General features: G+C 45.8%; 1 protein-coding gene across 1 annotated transcript in view; it reads left to right on the top strand.

Annotated features, from left to right (window-relative positions):
• Positions 1-16,247, top strand: part of dgke (diacylglycerol kinase, epsilon) — a 33,219-nt gene that overhangs the window by 4,360 nt on the left and 12,612 nt on the right. The window contains exons 3-8 of the mRNA XM_079841381.1: positions 10,189-10,308; positions 10,424-10,567; positions 10,801-10,958; positions 11,053-11,101; positions 11,576-11,689; positions 15,915-15,986. Coding sequence (XP_079697507.1) covers positions 10,189-10,308; positions 10,424-10,567; positions 10,801-10,958; positions 11,053-11,101; positions 11,576-11,689; positions 15,915-15,986 — 657 coding nt within the window. The remainder of the gene's footprint in view (positions 1-10,188; positions 10,309-10,423; positions 10,568-10,800; positions 10,959-11,052; positions 11,102-11,575; positions 11,690-15,914; positions 15,987-16,247) is intronic.

Below are 16,247 nucleotides of genomic sequence, written 5' to 3'. Positions count from 1 at the left end.
ATAAGCCCTACATCTCAATGTGCACACTATCTGCCCTAAATAGTACTGAAAATTACTAATAGCACACTATTTATTACGATACGATTGATAGTAGCAGCAAGCAAGGGAGCACTACAATATAGCCACATATTTATAATAAAATAAATTCGAACCATACCAACTGTTATTATTAGTATACTTGTTTTTTTAATAATAGCCTGTAATTTTAAATACATTACAAAAAATATATTTTTTAATTAAGTGAGGTGCCTCTCCTCCCTGTTTCCTCTCCATCTCTGTACATCTCTGCTGGTGGCATGGTTTGTAAAAATGTATATGTCTATTTAAGTCTACTAACTATCATTACGTGCATTTATAACGTCACATGCCTGCACATTGAACGCGATTTTTCTTCAGTGAGGGGGAGAAGGAGGCGGGATATAAAAGGACGGATTACTACAGCACTTTATCATTGCACTGATTGGCTATTAGCTGTGAGAAGACAGTGTCAGTCAATATATGGGACAAAACAGCGACCATAAATGTAAAGAAACGAAGTTGCTTATTATATTTTCCTAACAAGCAACCACATTTTTTAAAATAAGCCCAAAAAACCGCAACCCGCGACTCGTGACTTTTTAACGCGACTTGCCAAAAAAAGAAGCCCAAAGTCGCGTGTTATACGCGGACTTGGCAACTATGCAAAGAACCCATTCAAGCCCATTTCTAAACCCTAGAAATCGCGGCACCAATTAGAAACGTTGGGGCGGGCTTTAGACGATGACGACAGCGCAGCGACGTTGAAGCAGATTTGTGGTGCATCACTCGTTCGAATCAGCTATCGCGTCTGTTTTAAGCGATTTAAACTTTTCCTTTTCGTTAAAACCCGAGCAAAGAACAACACTCGAAGCCTTCATATCTAAAAAAAGATGTTCTCTTACGAGAGGTTCTCTCGTATTGCGTAAGTTCCTTACGCTACGGGAAAGTATTCTTTCTTCGAGATTTCTGAAAAACCCAAAATTATCCTTAATTTTGTAACATTGTCAACGCAGTGCGGCAGCCTGGCAGACCATAGCAGGCTATTCCAGCGTGCTATTGGCTGCTCTGCTGGCAACTGCATCAGCCTATCGTTGAGCCCGCGTGACGTGGCGACCAATGAGGGCGCCTCGCGCCCACCTGGCTTCATTTGCCTACAGGTGGGGCGTGGCCACGTGTATATAAGCGGGGCTCACGGGCTGCATATTCGATTTTCTTTTCTTCAGCGAAGCCCTTCGCATCGCTGGATCTGGAACCCGCCGCCGTTGAACGTGCAGACGAGCAAGCAGAGGACAGCGCCTGAAGAAGCCGGCAGCATCGCGCCACCTTCAGCCATCCGTGCCTGCTCTGCTATCCGGCAGCATTATATCCTTTCATTGCACGTGTTCTCGCCGTTGCGTCACACGTTTCATAAAAGAGCACGAGCGTTTTTATCAAAACGCCTCGTTCCACCTGCGGCTCGTGCCACGTGCAGCTCAGCACCAGAGACCGCCATGTGTCTGCGCTCTCTGTCTGGGCCGTGACCACGCCGCCGCCGCACTCCTCGCGGGCGATTGCCCCGAGTGCGAGGAACTCTCTATGTCGACCCTGCGGGCTCGACTCGAGCAGTTTTATGATGACATCACTCCGCTGTTCCCCCCCTCTGTTCAAGCCGCGCCACCGCGCCGCTTATAAGGGATGGTTGAAATGAACGGTCTCGGAGCGAGCCTCCTCCCCCTCTGTTCAAGCCGCGCCACCGCGCCGCTTGCGAGGGATGGTAGAAATGAACGGTCTCGGAGCGAGCCTCCTCCCCCTCTGTTCATGCCGCGCTAATGCGCCGCTTACATACAAGGGATGGCAGAAACGGACGGTCCTGCAGCTCTCTTTACGTTACAAGAGAGCTGTTCCACCCTCGCGCACATTTCTCAGTCCCCTCATGAGTTCAGGCGACTGGAATTGTTCATATTGCTGTACACGAGCCTGTTAAGACACGCACGCCAGCGAACAAACGCCGTCATGAGACATGACGCTGACATATGCTCTCCAACGAACCCGCACTCCCCCCTGTTGGACCGCGCAGATTGCGCCGTTCGCAAGGAATGAGAGTGCGCACGGTCACGAGCATGTTCAGCGCGCGTGTGCGCGCCGCACTCACCGGAAAATTAACAGAGGGTGTTTTCGTCCCGCTGTGGCCGGACGAACCGCCTTTCTCTAGCATTTCTCAGCCCCCTCTCCAGTTCAGACGGCTGGAAATATTACTATTGCAGTAACGAGCCTGTCTTTTATGCACGCACGACTGCCAATAAGCACGAGGACGTACTGCCGTATGCTCGCGCTAACTGAACGCTATTGTGTCCCTCCCGGTAGCACAGCGGCAAAATCAGCGGCTGAAACGCCGGAGACCCGAGTTCGAGCCCAGCTCTCGCGGCAGATAAAAATGTTTACTGTCCGCTTCCCCGGGCTCGCGGCCAGCTTTTCTTACATACAGAAAGCTAACTTGCACCACGTGGCGCTCGAGTATTTTTGGGCGTCTATACATAAGGAGAGAATAGACGGTTAAGTCCCGCTGCGGCCGGACCACCGTTAAAACTCTGTTTTCCTGTCAGTCCCCACTCCTGTGGCTACTGCAGATGTTTTCCACACAGCCTACGAGCCGGCGGACTCGCCCTCTCGCCTGTTTCCAACTGAAGCCCCTCCAAAGTCCTCCTAGCAGAAGGGGGAAGTGACGGTTAAGTCCCGCCGTGGCCGGACCACCGTCAAAACTCTTCTTCCTGTCAGCCCCCACTCCTGTGGCTGCTGCAGATGGCTCTCACGCAGCCAACGAGCCGGCAAAACTGCCCTCTCGCCTGTCTACAACCGCCGTTTTCCGACGAACCAGAGAAATCACGAAGTTGCTTTTATTTCTGGTTGCACGGCTCACGCCGTATGTGTTTTCAAATGCAGTAAACGTGCCCACTTTTGTGTTCACCCCTGCACCCAAGCACCACAAATCCCGTGTCTCTCACTCACATAAAGCGGCCACCGGCCGCTCGAGTGCTAGAGTTAGGTCACGTGTCCGCTTATTTGCGCCCACGCCTAATCACCACACGCGCTGTCACACAGCCACTCTTAACCGGTCATGTTCCACGCGTAAGAGTTGTGCCCGCTCAAACGCGCTCACACATTTTCGCGAACATTCTGCCCCCGGCGCCATGCGCCGCGCCACACACCATTTGTTCTCCGCCCAAGGTGGCCGGAACGACGAGTGTAGGGCCACACACAAGCCACTCCCCGCTCGAAGCGGCAGAGATACAGTGTGTAAGGCGGCCAGCCATCGAGAGCGATCGGCTGGCCCACAGCACAGAGAGCGCGCGCACTGCGCCCGCCCCTCCTATACAGGCCGTCAAACCCGCGAAGCGCGGCGTTTTGAGCCCGGAGGCCGTTCTATCCCGTGTGGCACACGCGAGAGCGTGGGAAGCTATTCCAGGTGTATCAGAATGGGTGCTGAAAACAGTGAAGCACGGCTACACTCTGCAGTTCGCTCGCCACCCTCCGCGCTTCTGTGCGCGTACAGAGACGAGAGTGAGCGAGGAAGTAGCACATCTACTTCGAGCAGAAATAGCCACGCTGCTGTGCAAAGGGGCTATAGAACCGGTTCCCCATTCTATGAGCGAGTCAGGCTTTTACAGCCAGTATTTTCTCGTGCCAAAAAGGGATGGGTCGCTCAGACCGATTCTGGATCTGAGGCGTCTGAACAAAGCTCTTATGAGAAGATCGTTCAAGATGCTCACGACCAAGCAGATCCTCGCGCATACTCGCCCGAGAGACTGGCTAATCTCCCTAGATTTGAAAGATGCATATTTTCAAATCAAGATAACGCCACGTCACAGGCCATTCTTACGATTCGCCTTCGACGGCCAGGCTTATCAATACACCGTCCTTCCGTTCGGCCTGTCACTAGCACCCCGTACATTTACGAAGTGCATGGACGCGGCCCTCGCTCCTCTGAGAAAAAGAGGGATGCGAGTGTTGAACTATCTGGACGATTGGCTCATCCTGGTGCAGTCAGAGGCCGAGCTCCTCGCCCACAGGGCAATGCTGCTCAGCCATCTGGACAGCCTGGGGCTCACGGTCAATTGGACCAAGAGCTCATTAGTGCCCACGCAATCAACCTCATTTCTGGGTTTGAATCTGGACACTGTGGCAATGTCAGCCCGCCTGTCACCCCAACGCGCGCGCCAAGTTCAGCGCATGGCTGAGTACTTCCGGCCGGGCAAAATCGCACCTCTCAAGCTCTTTCAGAGGATGCTGGAACGTATGGCCTCAGCTGCAGCTGTGCTCCAGCTGGGCTTAATGCGCATGCGCCCGCTGCAATGCTGGTTAAACGCCCGAGTGCCTCACAGAGCCTGGGCGTCCGGAGGCTTCAGGATCAGAGTGACTCAGAGCTGTGTTTCAGCCTAGAGCCCTGGTTAGTAGCCGACTGGTACCAGAGGGGAGTGACGATGGGAGCCATCTCACACCGCAAGGTCATCTCGACGGACGCCTCCACCACGGGTTGGGGCGCCGTTTTCGAGGGCAGATCAGCCTCGGGCCTCTGGTCGAGCGAGGAAAAACTCCTACACATAAACTGTTTGGAGATGATAGCGGTAGAGAACGCGCTCAAGCAGTTTCTCCCGCTTATACGAGGACACCACGTGTTGGTCCGGTCGGACAATACCACAGTGGTGTCCTACGTGAACCGGCAGGGCGGTGTCAGGTCCAGGTGTCTGGGCAATCTGACAGAACGCCTGCTCGTGTGGGCAGACAGCTCGCTGCGCTCGCTGAGAGCTGCGCACGTACCGGGCCACCTCAATGTGGGCCCGGACAAGCTGTCCAGGGGCCTCATTCTCTCAGGAGAATGGTCCCTGCACCCCCAGACAGTCCAGCTGGTATGGCGCCTATTCGGCAGAGCGGAGCTCGACCTCTTTGCAACAAAAGAGAACGCCCGCTGCCCGACGTTTCTGTCCAAAAGCGAGGATGCGCTGTCCCAACCTTGGCCCAGCCTCCCGCTGTATGCTTTCCCGCCGATTTCCCTATTGCCCCAGGTCATAGCGAAAATCAGGGAGACGCGCCGCCCGGTGCTCCTTATAGCGCCGCGCTGGGAGAACCAGATTTGGTACCCAGAGCTGGTGAAGCTGTCGCACTCACCCCCCTGGCCAGTTCCGCTGAGAGCAGACCTCCTCTCTCAAGCAGGAGGGTCAGTTTGGCATCCCCATCCAGAGCGATGGTCTCTGCATGTATGGGTGACCAACGGATACCCGTTGACCTGCCCGAAGGGGTTATGAACACGATTTCACACTCTAGAGCCCCCTCGACGAGGCGGTTATATAGTTCTAAGTGGTCGGTGTTCACTGAGTGGTGTGTTTCCAAGGGATTGGACCCACAGCAATGTGGGGTCCAGCGGGTGCTCTCCTTCCTCCAAGAGCTTTTGGAACTGGGCAGGTCCCCTTCCACGCTCAAAGTGTATGTGGCGGCTATAGCAGCGTTCGCTCAGACGACGCTAGGTAGCACGCTAGGAAGGAACGAGCTCATCATCCGTTTCCTCAGAGGAGCCAGACGGATGAATCCCCCGCGGCCCCCTTTGGTTCCTATATGGGATCTGGCCTTGGTCCTAGAGGCCCTGAAGGCTCATCCCTTTGAACCGCTCGAGACTGTGGAACCAAGGTTCCTTTCGCTAAAAACCGCGTTCCTGATAGCTCTGGTTTCAGTGAAACGCGTGGGGGATCTACACACGCTCTCAGTGAGCCCGACGTGTATGGAGTTCGGTCCTAATGACTCTAAGGTCATTCTCAGACCGAGGCATGGTTATGTCCCCAAAGCGATCGGCACTCCCTTCAGGGCGCAGATTATCTCCCTCTCGGCTCTGCCAGCATCCGACGAGGGGGACGGTGGCAATATCCTCTGCCCTGTCAGGGCATTGAGGGTTTATGTCACACGCTCCGCCGCCTTCAGGCGTTCTGAGCAGCTATTTGTTTCGTTTGGAGGGCGCGCTAAAGGTCTCGCCTCCTCGAAACAGACCCTGTCCAGGTGGATAGTGGACGCGATTGCAACTGCATACGCTTCCAAACACCTGCAGTGCCCGCTAGGTGTCAGAGCACACTCCACCAGAGGCATAGCCTCTTCGTGGGCTTGGGCCAGAGGGATTTCCATCCACGATATCTGTATGGCGGCAGGCTGGGCCTCCCCGTCTACGTTCGTGAGATTTTACAATCTGGAAGTTCCTGCCTTACAGGCGAAAGTGTTATCAGTTCAATAGGGCTGTTGGTTCTGCCCAGTGATTCTGCGCAGACATAGCTCACATACTGGTAGTAAGTTCGGTACTAGGCTCATGTGAATTTGAAGGAGACCGGCGGTGCCGTTCCCTCATTTACGAGACGAGCTGTTGTGAGTTTGAAGGTGACCGGCGGTGCCGTTACCTCACTCATATAACAAGATATTGTGAATTTGAAGGCGACTGGCGTTGCCGTTCCCTCATTCATGAGACAAGGTGTGGTGAATTTGAAGGAGACCGGCAGGTGCCGTTCCCTCATTCATGGGACAGGGTGTTGTAACCACCTGTTGTAACCACCCGTCAGTTCAAATGAAGTGTCCGTATATGTGGTGGCCCGTTTCCTTTACCGGCCACCCTGCCCGAGCAGTGTTTTTTCCCCGGTTCCCTGGGATACATATGCTGTATGCGAGGCGCGCACGGCGTTGACAATATGTTCCCGTAGCGTAAGGAACTTACGCAATACGAGAGAACCTCTCGTAAGAGAACGATACTCGGTTACTTAACGTAACCTCGGTTCTCTCTAGAAGAGGGAACGAGTATTGCGTTCCTTGCCGTGCGCCCCGCGGGCTTTTACGCTTCAGAACTACGAAAACCGAATATGTAGCCCGTGAGCCCCGCTTATATACACGTGGCCACGCCCCACCTGTAGGCAAATGAAGCCAGGTGGGCGCGAAGCGCCCTCATTGGTCGCCACGTCACGCGGGCTCACCGATAGGCTGCTGCAGTTGCCAGCAGAGCAGCCAATAGCACGCTGGAATAGCCTGCTATGGTCTGCCAGGCTGCCGCACTGCGTTGACAATGTTACAAAATTAAGGATAATTTTGGGTTTTTCAGAAATCTCGAAGAAAGAATACTTTCCCGTAGCGTAAGGAACTTACGCAATACTCGTTCCCTCTTCTAGAGAGAACCGAGGTTACGTTAAGTAACCGAGTATCGTTATCGCTGTCTTACCGACTGGATTCGGCAAAAGTCTGATACCAGCTTGGCCCTTTGGTGGCTAAACGAATGGGTCTTAACGAGAGCCCTCTGGTAGTGTTAATGTTTTACAAAATATAGTTTTAAGTCCTTTTCAGGCGTGAATGTATTTGTTTAAAGCTCAAATCTGTGGTTTATTTATAAAGAGTGCGCCTTTTTAAAAATTTGATCTGCCGTTTTCGGAGTTGTGAGCTCCAGTGGTTCAGTGGCGCTAAATCGATCATTGAGCCCGCCGAGAGGCGCCTTTCCTCGGCCAGTCCTTCTGCCGTCTGCCGCTGGCTCTGATGTCTCTGTAGTGGTTAAACCGTCTCGTCTTGTGTAGATATAACGGCTGATCTTTGCTCTCATTAATCTATAATTTGTTCCTAGACAGATCGTTTTGTCTGAGGGCAAAGTGAAGTTTCATAACTTTATATTTTTAAGATATTAAACTTTACTGTTGTAGTCTCCTAGCGCTGACTTTGACTGAATTGCTTTATTTATTGTATTGCTTCTTATACCTTTTACTTATACTTTTATAATTGCTATTGATGATCACACATAAACTGACATTTAACAAAAAGAGATTGGGTTGTGTTTTATGTCATATTTAATTTATTACAGTGATAATCATAGCCGATATTATGCCTATATTATGTGTGTGTTTTTTTTTTAAATGTAAATGAAAAGAGGCTGGGTTTTTTATATTTCGTTTTGTTATAAACATGCATTGAAGATAATATGCATTGCCTGCACTACATATACTGAGTGATACTGTCAAGAACGCTGCTTGTCCATTAGCAGAGTAGGCGGACTAGGGTCCTCGGGAGTTCGTTCTCCGGAGTCACGGACGCAAGTCAGAAGTTCGCGTACGAAATATGTCATAAAACACCACTGCCTCATTTCATAAAATAAATAAAAAATAAACATAATAATAGCTACACGACTGTGGTTCAGGCAACGCGCAGCTAGGCCTACATTGATTATCTTATATATTTATAATAAAACGAAGTATAAAACACCCTGCCTCTTTTCGTTTACATTTTAAAAATAATACATTAAACATTAAAGAGCACCTATCATGGAATTTTGAAATTTACCTTTCATGTAGTGTGTAACATAGATCTAAGTGAACAAAAACATCCTATGATAGCTTGAAATATGACAGTGCACCGTATATATAGTTATTTTCTTTCAAAAGTAAGAGTCGACTCGGAGTCATTTTTAAGAATCGTTAGAAGACCGAAGCTTTTTCTCTGACTAGATGACGTCAACTTGTCAAGTTATTTGAATACGATACGCCCACTTATTGCGCTCCAAGACGCCAGTGAAAACTAGAAAACATCATGGCCACGAGACGCTGTGTTCTGAAGTGCGACTCAAAAGCAAACTTTTTTCATCTGCCCAAGGATGAGCATTTGAAGACTAAGTGGCTTGAAGACAAACCATACATCGTCGCGATTGAGTGTTTATTATTAGTCGTCAAATGTATGTTTCGCGATCTCAGGAAGCTTTTATTATGGACTTTTATTATGGCACATGGTATCTTCTTCGTCTGTCTGTACCATATATGGATTACATGTGCACAGAGCGCCCTCCGGCTGCCAGTATGAATTGAAAACAACACATAAGAGACTCAATCGCTCATGATTAGGCTATTTCTGCCCATTTTGAGGAAGTATTGAATAAAAAATACTCCTCTGTTTAGAAATTTGACACAGACATATGAGAATCTATCAATATGTCTCCTCATCTGCACACTTTTGAACTAAAAGCCCTGAGGGATGTTGATTTGTCGCGAGTCTTCGTGAGGAGTTTTTTTATGAATGAGATCAGCTGAGGCTCATATTACAATCAAACAGTACCGACGCGGTTTTCATATTCATAACTCCTGACACATATTAACAAATTACTGTCATTATAAGACTTTGATGGGCGTTCCGTTTCCGAGAATATCTGCACAGACTATACCAATCACAACTGACTGGGTCATCTGACCAATCACCGCAGATTAGCGTCACGTAAAGGCGGGGTTTTGAAAAGTGAATCACTAAAGGAATCATTTGAGAATCGCTGTCAAAACAGGTAAAAATAAATGCATATTATAAGAAAACTAAAATCTTTTTTGTCATTGCATGCATGCAAAACTGTTGTTGGGGACTTCTAAAACAATATTTGGAACATTTTAAATGCCATGATAGGTGCTCTTTAATATGTGGTTTAGGTAAGGTGACCAGATTTCTGAAATGGAAACCGGGGACATTTCCTATTTGAGAACACAAGTACAGACATGAACGCATATTGAGAAACGGCCAGAGTCTCAGATGTTTCTCCGTCGCTCTGCATACGTCATCTCCTTCATCGCTCTGATTGGTTTTAGGTCTATCCAATTGCGCCGAGAGGCATTTGAGCGACGCCCGTTGGTGATGCCCCTTTGGAAATGATTTGTCTGTGAAGCTTTGCCAGACCATAACTCAGTTACTACTGAGAATGGTCTGGTTTTAACCAGGCTAACATTTTACAAAATGTACTTGTAAAACAGCCAGCCATTCTTTCAAAATCTGCCTTTGTGCCTGTCATTCAATATGTAATTGTAATCAAAACATGTGATTAATTAAAATATGAGCACAGTATGAAATTGTCAGCTAATTCTGAGAGTAGAACACATTAGGTGTGTCCCATTTAACATACGTGTTTGTGTATATAGTTGTGAAAGTAGTGCGTTCCTTATGCAAATTTAAAAAATAAATGTCAAATTGAAATATACATAAACTACACATTTGATTTATTTACAAATTGTTGAAAAGTTTGTGGACAAGAGAACCAAAGCGAGAAAAATCCCTCAGGACCTCAGCATCAGTTGTGAAATTATCCATTCATTGACAGTCCACTGATTAATGTAATTAAATTAACCTAATTGACTGTTTAAATGTTTATTTGTATGCACGTAGCTTGCTGCATTGTGCGGGAGTGGCTGGACTCCGATATTGATCTTGGCAAACACAAGAAGTGGTAACAACATGGGGGAGGTTCTGCTGGGAGAATTTCGTACCCTTCTGAACCCTGTACAGGTATCAGTCGACTATGGGCTCACATTCACACACTTGGCCAGTCTTTCTCTGTTTCCATGAGTTCTTTATATATTTGTTGAACGATAATCCCTTTTTTTTTTTTTGTTTCTTTCAGGTGTTTGATCTGTCTGAACTGCCCCCATCTAAAGCCCTGCAACTCTGTACTCTTCTGCCCCCAGGCAGCGTGCGTGTTCTGGTGTGTGGGGGTGACGGCACAGTGGGGTGGGTTCTGGATGCCATTGATACCATGAAGCTGAAGGTGAGAGCTGTATAAGCGGAATAGTTGAGTGGACTCAAAAACATAATACATTAAAGTCAGTTGCTGATTTTTTATATTCTGTGATATATAAAGAGGTATATGTGTGTAATGTGTAATGTCATTACGTGATGCATTATTTTTACATTTGTGGTGTTTTTTCATTTAAAAAGTTATTCATTGTTTTTTGGGTTGTAAAATATTGTATATGTTTTTCGGTCTCTTGTTCTTTATAGGGTCAAGATCAGTTTATCCCTTTTGTGACCATCCTGCCCTTAGGCACAGGCAATGATTTATCAAACTCTTTGGGATGGGGAGCAGGATATGCTGGAGAGATCTCAGTAGAACAGGTGCTCAGGAATGTTCTAGAGGCTGAAGTAGTCAAGATGGACAGGTGAGACCCTGGCTGTGCTGTTAAGTCTTGTATTGCGAGGGTTGGATTTTGTTATTCTTCTATTTATTTTGAATTCCTGCTTTGAATGTTTCAGGTGGAAAGTTCAAGTTGCCTCCAAAGGAAACTATTTTCGTAAGCCAAAGGTCAGTGCATACAGTATGTGAACAACCAGCAGTAACATTATAGTACTTCAGAGTGCGCAATAAATTATTTATATGTTGAACTAATTTAAACTGCCATAAAAACTAATTTGAGATAGCCCTCCAGTTAGACCAAGAAGATTTGTCTGCAAGGGTACTGTTTAAACGCAGTTACCTGACAAATATTTTTAAAGAAAACCTGACTCTCCATTTTCTTCAACTCCAGATAGGGGTTATACACTAAATATATTTTTTATTTAATTCACTTACGAATATATATTAATTCCATTTCTGTGTAAAGCACTTTGAATTGCCACTGTGTATGAAATGTGCTATACAAATAAACTTGCCTTGCCATGCCTTATTAGCATTAGCATCCCATAAAATATCTATGTATTAAATCAATAGTAGCTTTTGATTCATTAAGTGGTTAACAAATGAGATTGCGATTTTAGCTCAAGGTTGTTTTCTTGCCAGGTGTTGGCCATGAATAATTATTTCTCAGTGGGTCCTGATGCTCTCATGGCGCTGAACTTCCATGCGCACAGAGAGAAAACACCCTCCTTTTTCTCCAGCCGAATCATCAATAAGGTCTGAGGCATTACCTGTCCATCTTTTCATTTCACTGGAAAGTTAAATCCATAAAGCGTATAAGATTGTTTCTATATGTGATTATTGAGATAAACTACATATTTCAGTGTAAATACATGTATATATGTAAGCAAATGTAATTTCCTTTTTTTTTTGGCTTAAGGTTTCTAAAAATTCTTCCCTTATAAAGACTCTATAACGTCTCAGATTGCAAATGCAACCGGGTTCCATGAGGAGAACAAGATGCTGAGTGTCACTGGTGTCTTGAGCACAGGGCTCAACATTACCGCATGTCCGCTTGTCCGCTTGTCCGGGACAAGTGGATTTTTTTTGAAGGGGCAAGTGAAAGAGAATTTTACTTGCCAGACCGGACAAGTAGCCTGATAAAACGTCATTAACAAAAAATAACTAGGGTATCACCAAAATGCATAAATTATTCTGCATTCATTTGTGTAAGTGGTGATCGATAGTGTATAATAATGTATAATGAACTGACGGTAACTATAACGTTGCGCTGTTGACGCTCCCGCAGCCTCTCGAGGAGAAATCAAAACAAATGTGCACCGCTCACACAGAGAAACTCAGTTAACACACTGCAGTAAAAATTTTGAAATGTGGAGTTTATTTATATTTATAACATATGATACAGTTGTCACATTACCAAGAGTGCTGTTTTCCTGAGTAACATCACGACTGAAAATTACTCTGATTTCATATGACAGTTCCATAAACAATTATTTACATTAAGTCAATTACATTTTAGATGCAATATTGAGTGTTTTGTTCTATTTCAGCAGCGAAAATGGTTCCAAACAAAGATCACAGCAGAACGCGTGTCACCGCAACAGTGTGTTACTGAATTATTCAGCGTTTTGAATGAAACGGTTGAATAAAAGATTAAATTACCTATTCGTAAATTACTGCCTCATTCTTGAATGAATCAGCCGTTTGAACGAATCAACTCAATGACTCACTCATTAAGACGGTCACCTGCCGCCACCTACTGGCGTTTTAGTTTCATGTTTAAACATTCTTTCCAACTTTTCTTATTTGTATATTCAAAAAATATTTAAAACAATCTCATAACATTATTTAATGCAGTTGTAATTTTTAATTGTAAATTATTTAATTTATTTAATTGGGAACAGCCATATAGTGGCTTCTTCTAATTTAATTTATTGATCAAATTTAAGAATTTAAATGAAAGCCGAAGCATAGCCTATATTTAATAAGAATAGGGGCCCTTTATAAAAGGTAAAAATATGCAGATTTAAATATGTCAAAGCTGATTGAACACTGCTGAGAATATTGCTTCAGAATGAATTATATGTAAAACAAAAAAAAAATTGACAAGCACATTTTTTACTCAGACAAGTGAATGACAGATTTACTTGTCCGAAGGACAAGCACGTGAACAAGCTTAATGTGGAGCCCTGGAGCATGTGTAAACAAGCGGCAATAATCATTGGCAGATGGCAGTGTATGACATCACATGCGGAGCGCCCAAGAGTATAAAAGGTTGCCTGGTTTCATGTCATCATCTCTTTGAGACATGCAGGCATGCCCTGAAGCATGGCAACAATACGCATCATCCTGTTCCCCTTTTCGAAGTGAAACTTCGACACTGCGTCCTGGTGTTGACTATGGGGAACACAATACATGCTTCTCAATGCTAAAGAATGCCTGCGCCACTAGGCTGACTGTGCACAAACAGAGTGGGCATAGCACTTCAGTGACTCTAAGTATCTAGTCAGAAGAATGCGTCAACACCTAAGGCCACATCCTATATGTCATTTGTGCTAGAGATGCACAGTGGCTCTGCTCCCCATGCCATTATCCATAAGTGTTTAGGGAATAACCCCTAAAACTTTTGACTTTAGATGAAAAGCCAACCACAAACAAATAATAATGGAGGGAGGTAACGAGACCATGGGGCACATTGTGGTACCCAAAGAGATTCTCGTGAACCAGACTCTATACCCCAAGGGAATTGATCTGCAGACTGGCAAACACAGTTCCATTTACCTTGTATCATTCCTAGGGAACAATATGACTGGAAGAAAGCCATTAGCCTTTCTTGAAACTCCAGTATACTGGAGAGGGCGGTAAAAGAGGGGCATGGAACGCTAGCCTTTTGCCCATGACCCCCCACTGCGGACTGCCCACCATAATACCATCTGCCTATTATCCACCGTACTTGTTTACTGGGAGCTTTCAACCCTGCTTAATTTCAGTCTTTTTCAGAAATTGCTGAAAGTGGCAAAAGAAGAGTGTGGGATGCATTGCGTTCTGCCCAAAGCGACTCCTTTACCAAGCGACCTGGCCACAACAATTGAGGAGGGAGGCAAATGAAAGAAGGGACACTGTGAGGACTGTTCATTCTCATTCATCTACCCTGCCTCAACCCTGAGGAAATGAACATGCAGAGGGAAGCTCTTAGCCCTACATAAACTCAAAAACAAATTGAGAGGGTGGTATAAGAGGTGAATGGAACTCGTAGCTACTGCCCATACTCTTATTACTCTTATTACCAAGCAACCCTGATTCAAGGGGGACTTACATCTCTTCTTTAAACCCCAACCCTGAGGGATGCATGGTATTCTACCCAAGGCAACTTTCTGTTTACCATAGCTTCGTGCCCACTGTTGACTGATAGCAACCCATCCACAAGGGAGCACATTATCCTACTTGACCCTTATTCATAAGGGAGGATAAAGAGAGAAGATACTATCTTGTTCATTAGCTCTACCCTAGCAAGAGGCCACTTCTGCCCCCTACTCCTTGGAGGGGTGGCATGAGCAGCCACACTGGCCTTCTGATCCTGTCTCCGGGACCACTCTGGAGACGGTTCAGAAGGTTTGGAGGAAGCGGAGGGTTTAGAAGAAGACTCAACCCTCAGTGGAATATACCTCCTGAAAGCAGTGGACTGCACCCTCACTTCTCTAAACCTCCCCTCCACTGTCTCAATGGAGGTGCAGGGGAGTCCAGAGGGCAAGATCGGGCCATCAAGGAGGAAAGATTTCTCCTTATCCCTGATCCCAGACAGATTTAATCACAGGTCTCTCTGTAACCACCATCGAACCGGTGGCCTGGAGAGCCAGATCTGTAGTGCTGTTCAGCCTCAGGAGACAGTCCCTGCCTCTGGTGCAAGTCTTTCAGCAGATCGGCTTGGTATGCCTGTAACACCACTATGGTGTGTAGGACGCCGTCGGCTTGACCCGTTGCCGCATACACTTTGCCTACAAGCCGTAAGGTGGTCTGGCAAGTGTGAGCGGAGCTTCCTTAATGTAAACTTGTCACAGTGAGTGCATCCAACTCCCTCAAGAGCTGAACACATGTGCTCCGCTCCGAGTCTGATGAGACAGAGTTCATGCAAGTCCTCTGGGGTAGAATATCGCCTGCATGGAGGAACTCACTGTCTTGCTGCTCTCTATTGTTTACTTAATGTGCTTGCATTCGAACGGCTCTTGAAGACAAAAAAGCTGATAACCCAGGCACCCTTTTATACACATGGTCGTTCCGTATGTGACATCTTAGACTGCCGTCTGCCAATGATTATTGGTGTTTGTTTACACATGCTAAGACACTGGTCACACTGATGGTGTACCCCATTGCATCAACACCAGGACACTGCTTCGAAGTTCCACTTCGAAAGGGAACTGAGAAAATGTCATGATTCTGTAGTTGGATTATAAATCCACAATTATAAGAATGAACCCGATTTATTAACTGCCATTACATTTTTGAAACAATGCACCTATTGTGTACATTCATGTTTTTACATTGTACTTGTATTTAAAAAAATCTGCATGTGTAATTTCTGTAGTTACATCTATAACTACAATGTAAACCCTATCCCTACCCTTTAACCAAGCCTTGAAAAAAAACGTGTCCCTAACATTAAACATATCTCACCTCAAAGGTGTTTTGCAATATAACATGAACACAATAAGTACATTGTACAAACATTTGTGATGTTTTTAACACAAGTTCATAGTAATTAAAGATACCTAATATAAAGTGGTGCTAAAAAATACACATATTCGCTTACACAAAAATTAGTTAGTCTTATTATATACTAGTCTTATTAGTAGGCCTACTGCACAATTTATCCTCTATTAATGCACTAATGCACTAATGTATGTTCTCCTTTTTTAAAAACAGAAGTGTTTTGTAAATATGGCTGTGTATGGCTAATAGTACTGTCAATCATCTTTCCCCATAGGCAGTGTACTTCCTCTATGGTACCAAAGATTGTTTAGTGCAAGAATGTAAAGATCTGGATAAGAAGATTGAGGTAAACATTTTAAATTGCTAACCAAGTTTTTCAAGGCAAAGCGTTCTCTGATGGTTTCCTTTGTTATTGTCATCATATGATAAGCATTTATTCTGGAAGTCTGTGGCCTTGACGTAACTTCCTGCTTTATTACTGTTGTGTCTTAAATAATGCTGTCATGATGATTAACACTGTTTCAGAACACGATTGAAACGTGATAATAGACTTGCATAATAATTAGACTCTAGAAAAAAATAAGATTCTGACTCTAACAATATAGAG

The sequence above is a fragment of the Gobio gobio genome (assembly GCF_949357685.1).
Source record: "Gobio gobio genome assembly, chromosome: 17".
NCBI classification, from domain to species: Eukaryota; Metazoa; Chordata; class Actinopteri; order Cypriniformes; family Gobionidae; genus Gobio; species Gobio gobio.
Note: the sequence above shows the minus strand (reverse complement) of the source record. Positions and strands in the feature narration are given on the sequence as shown.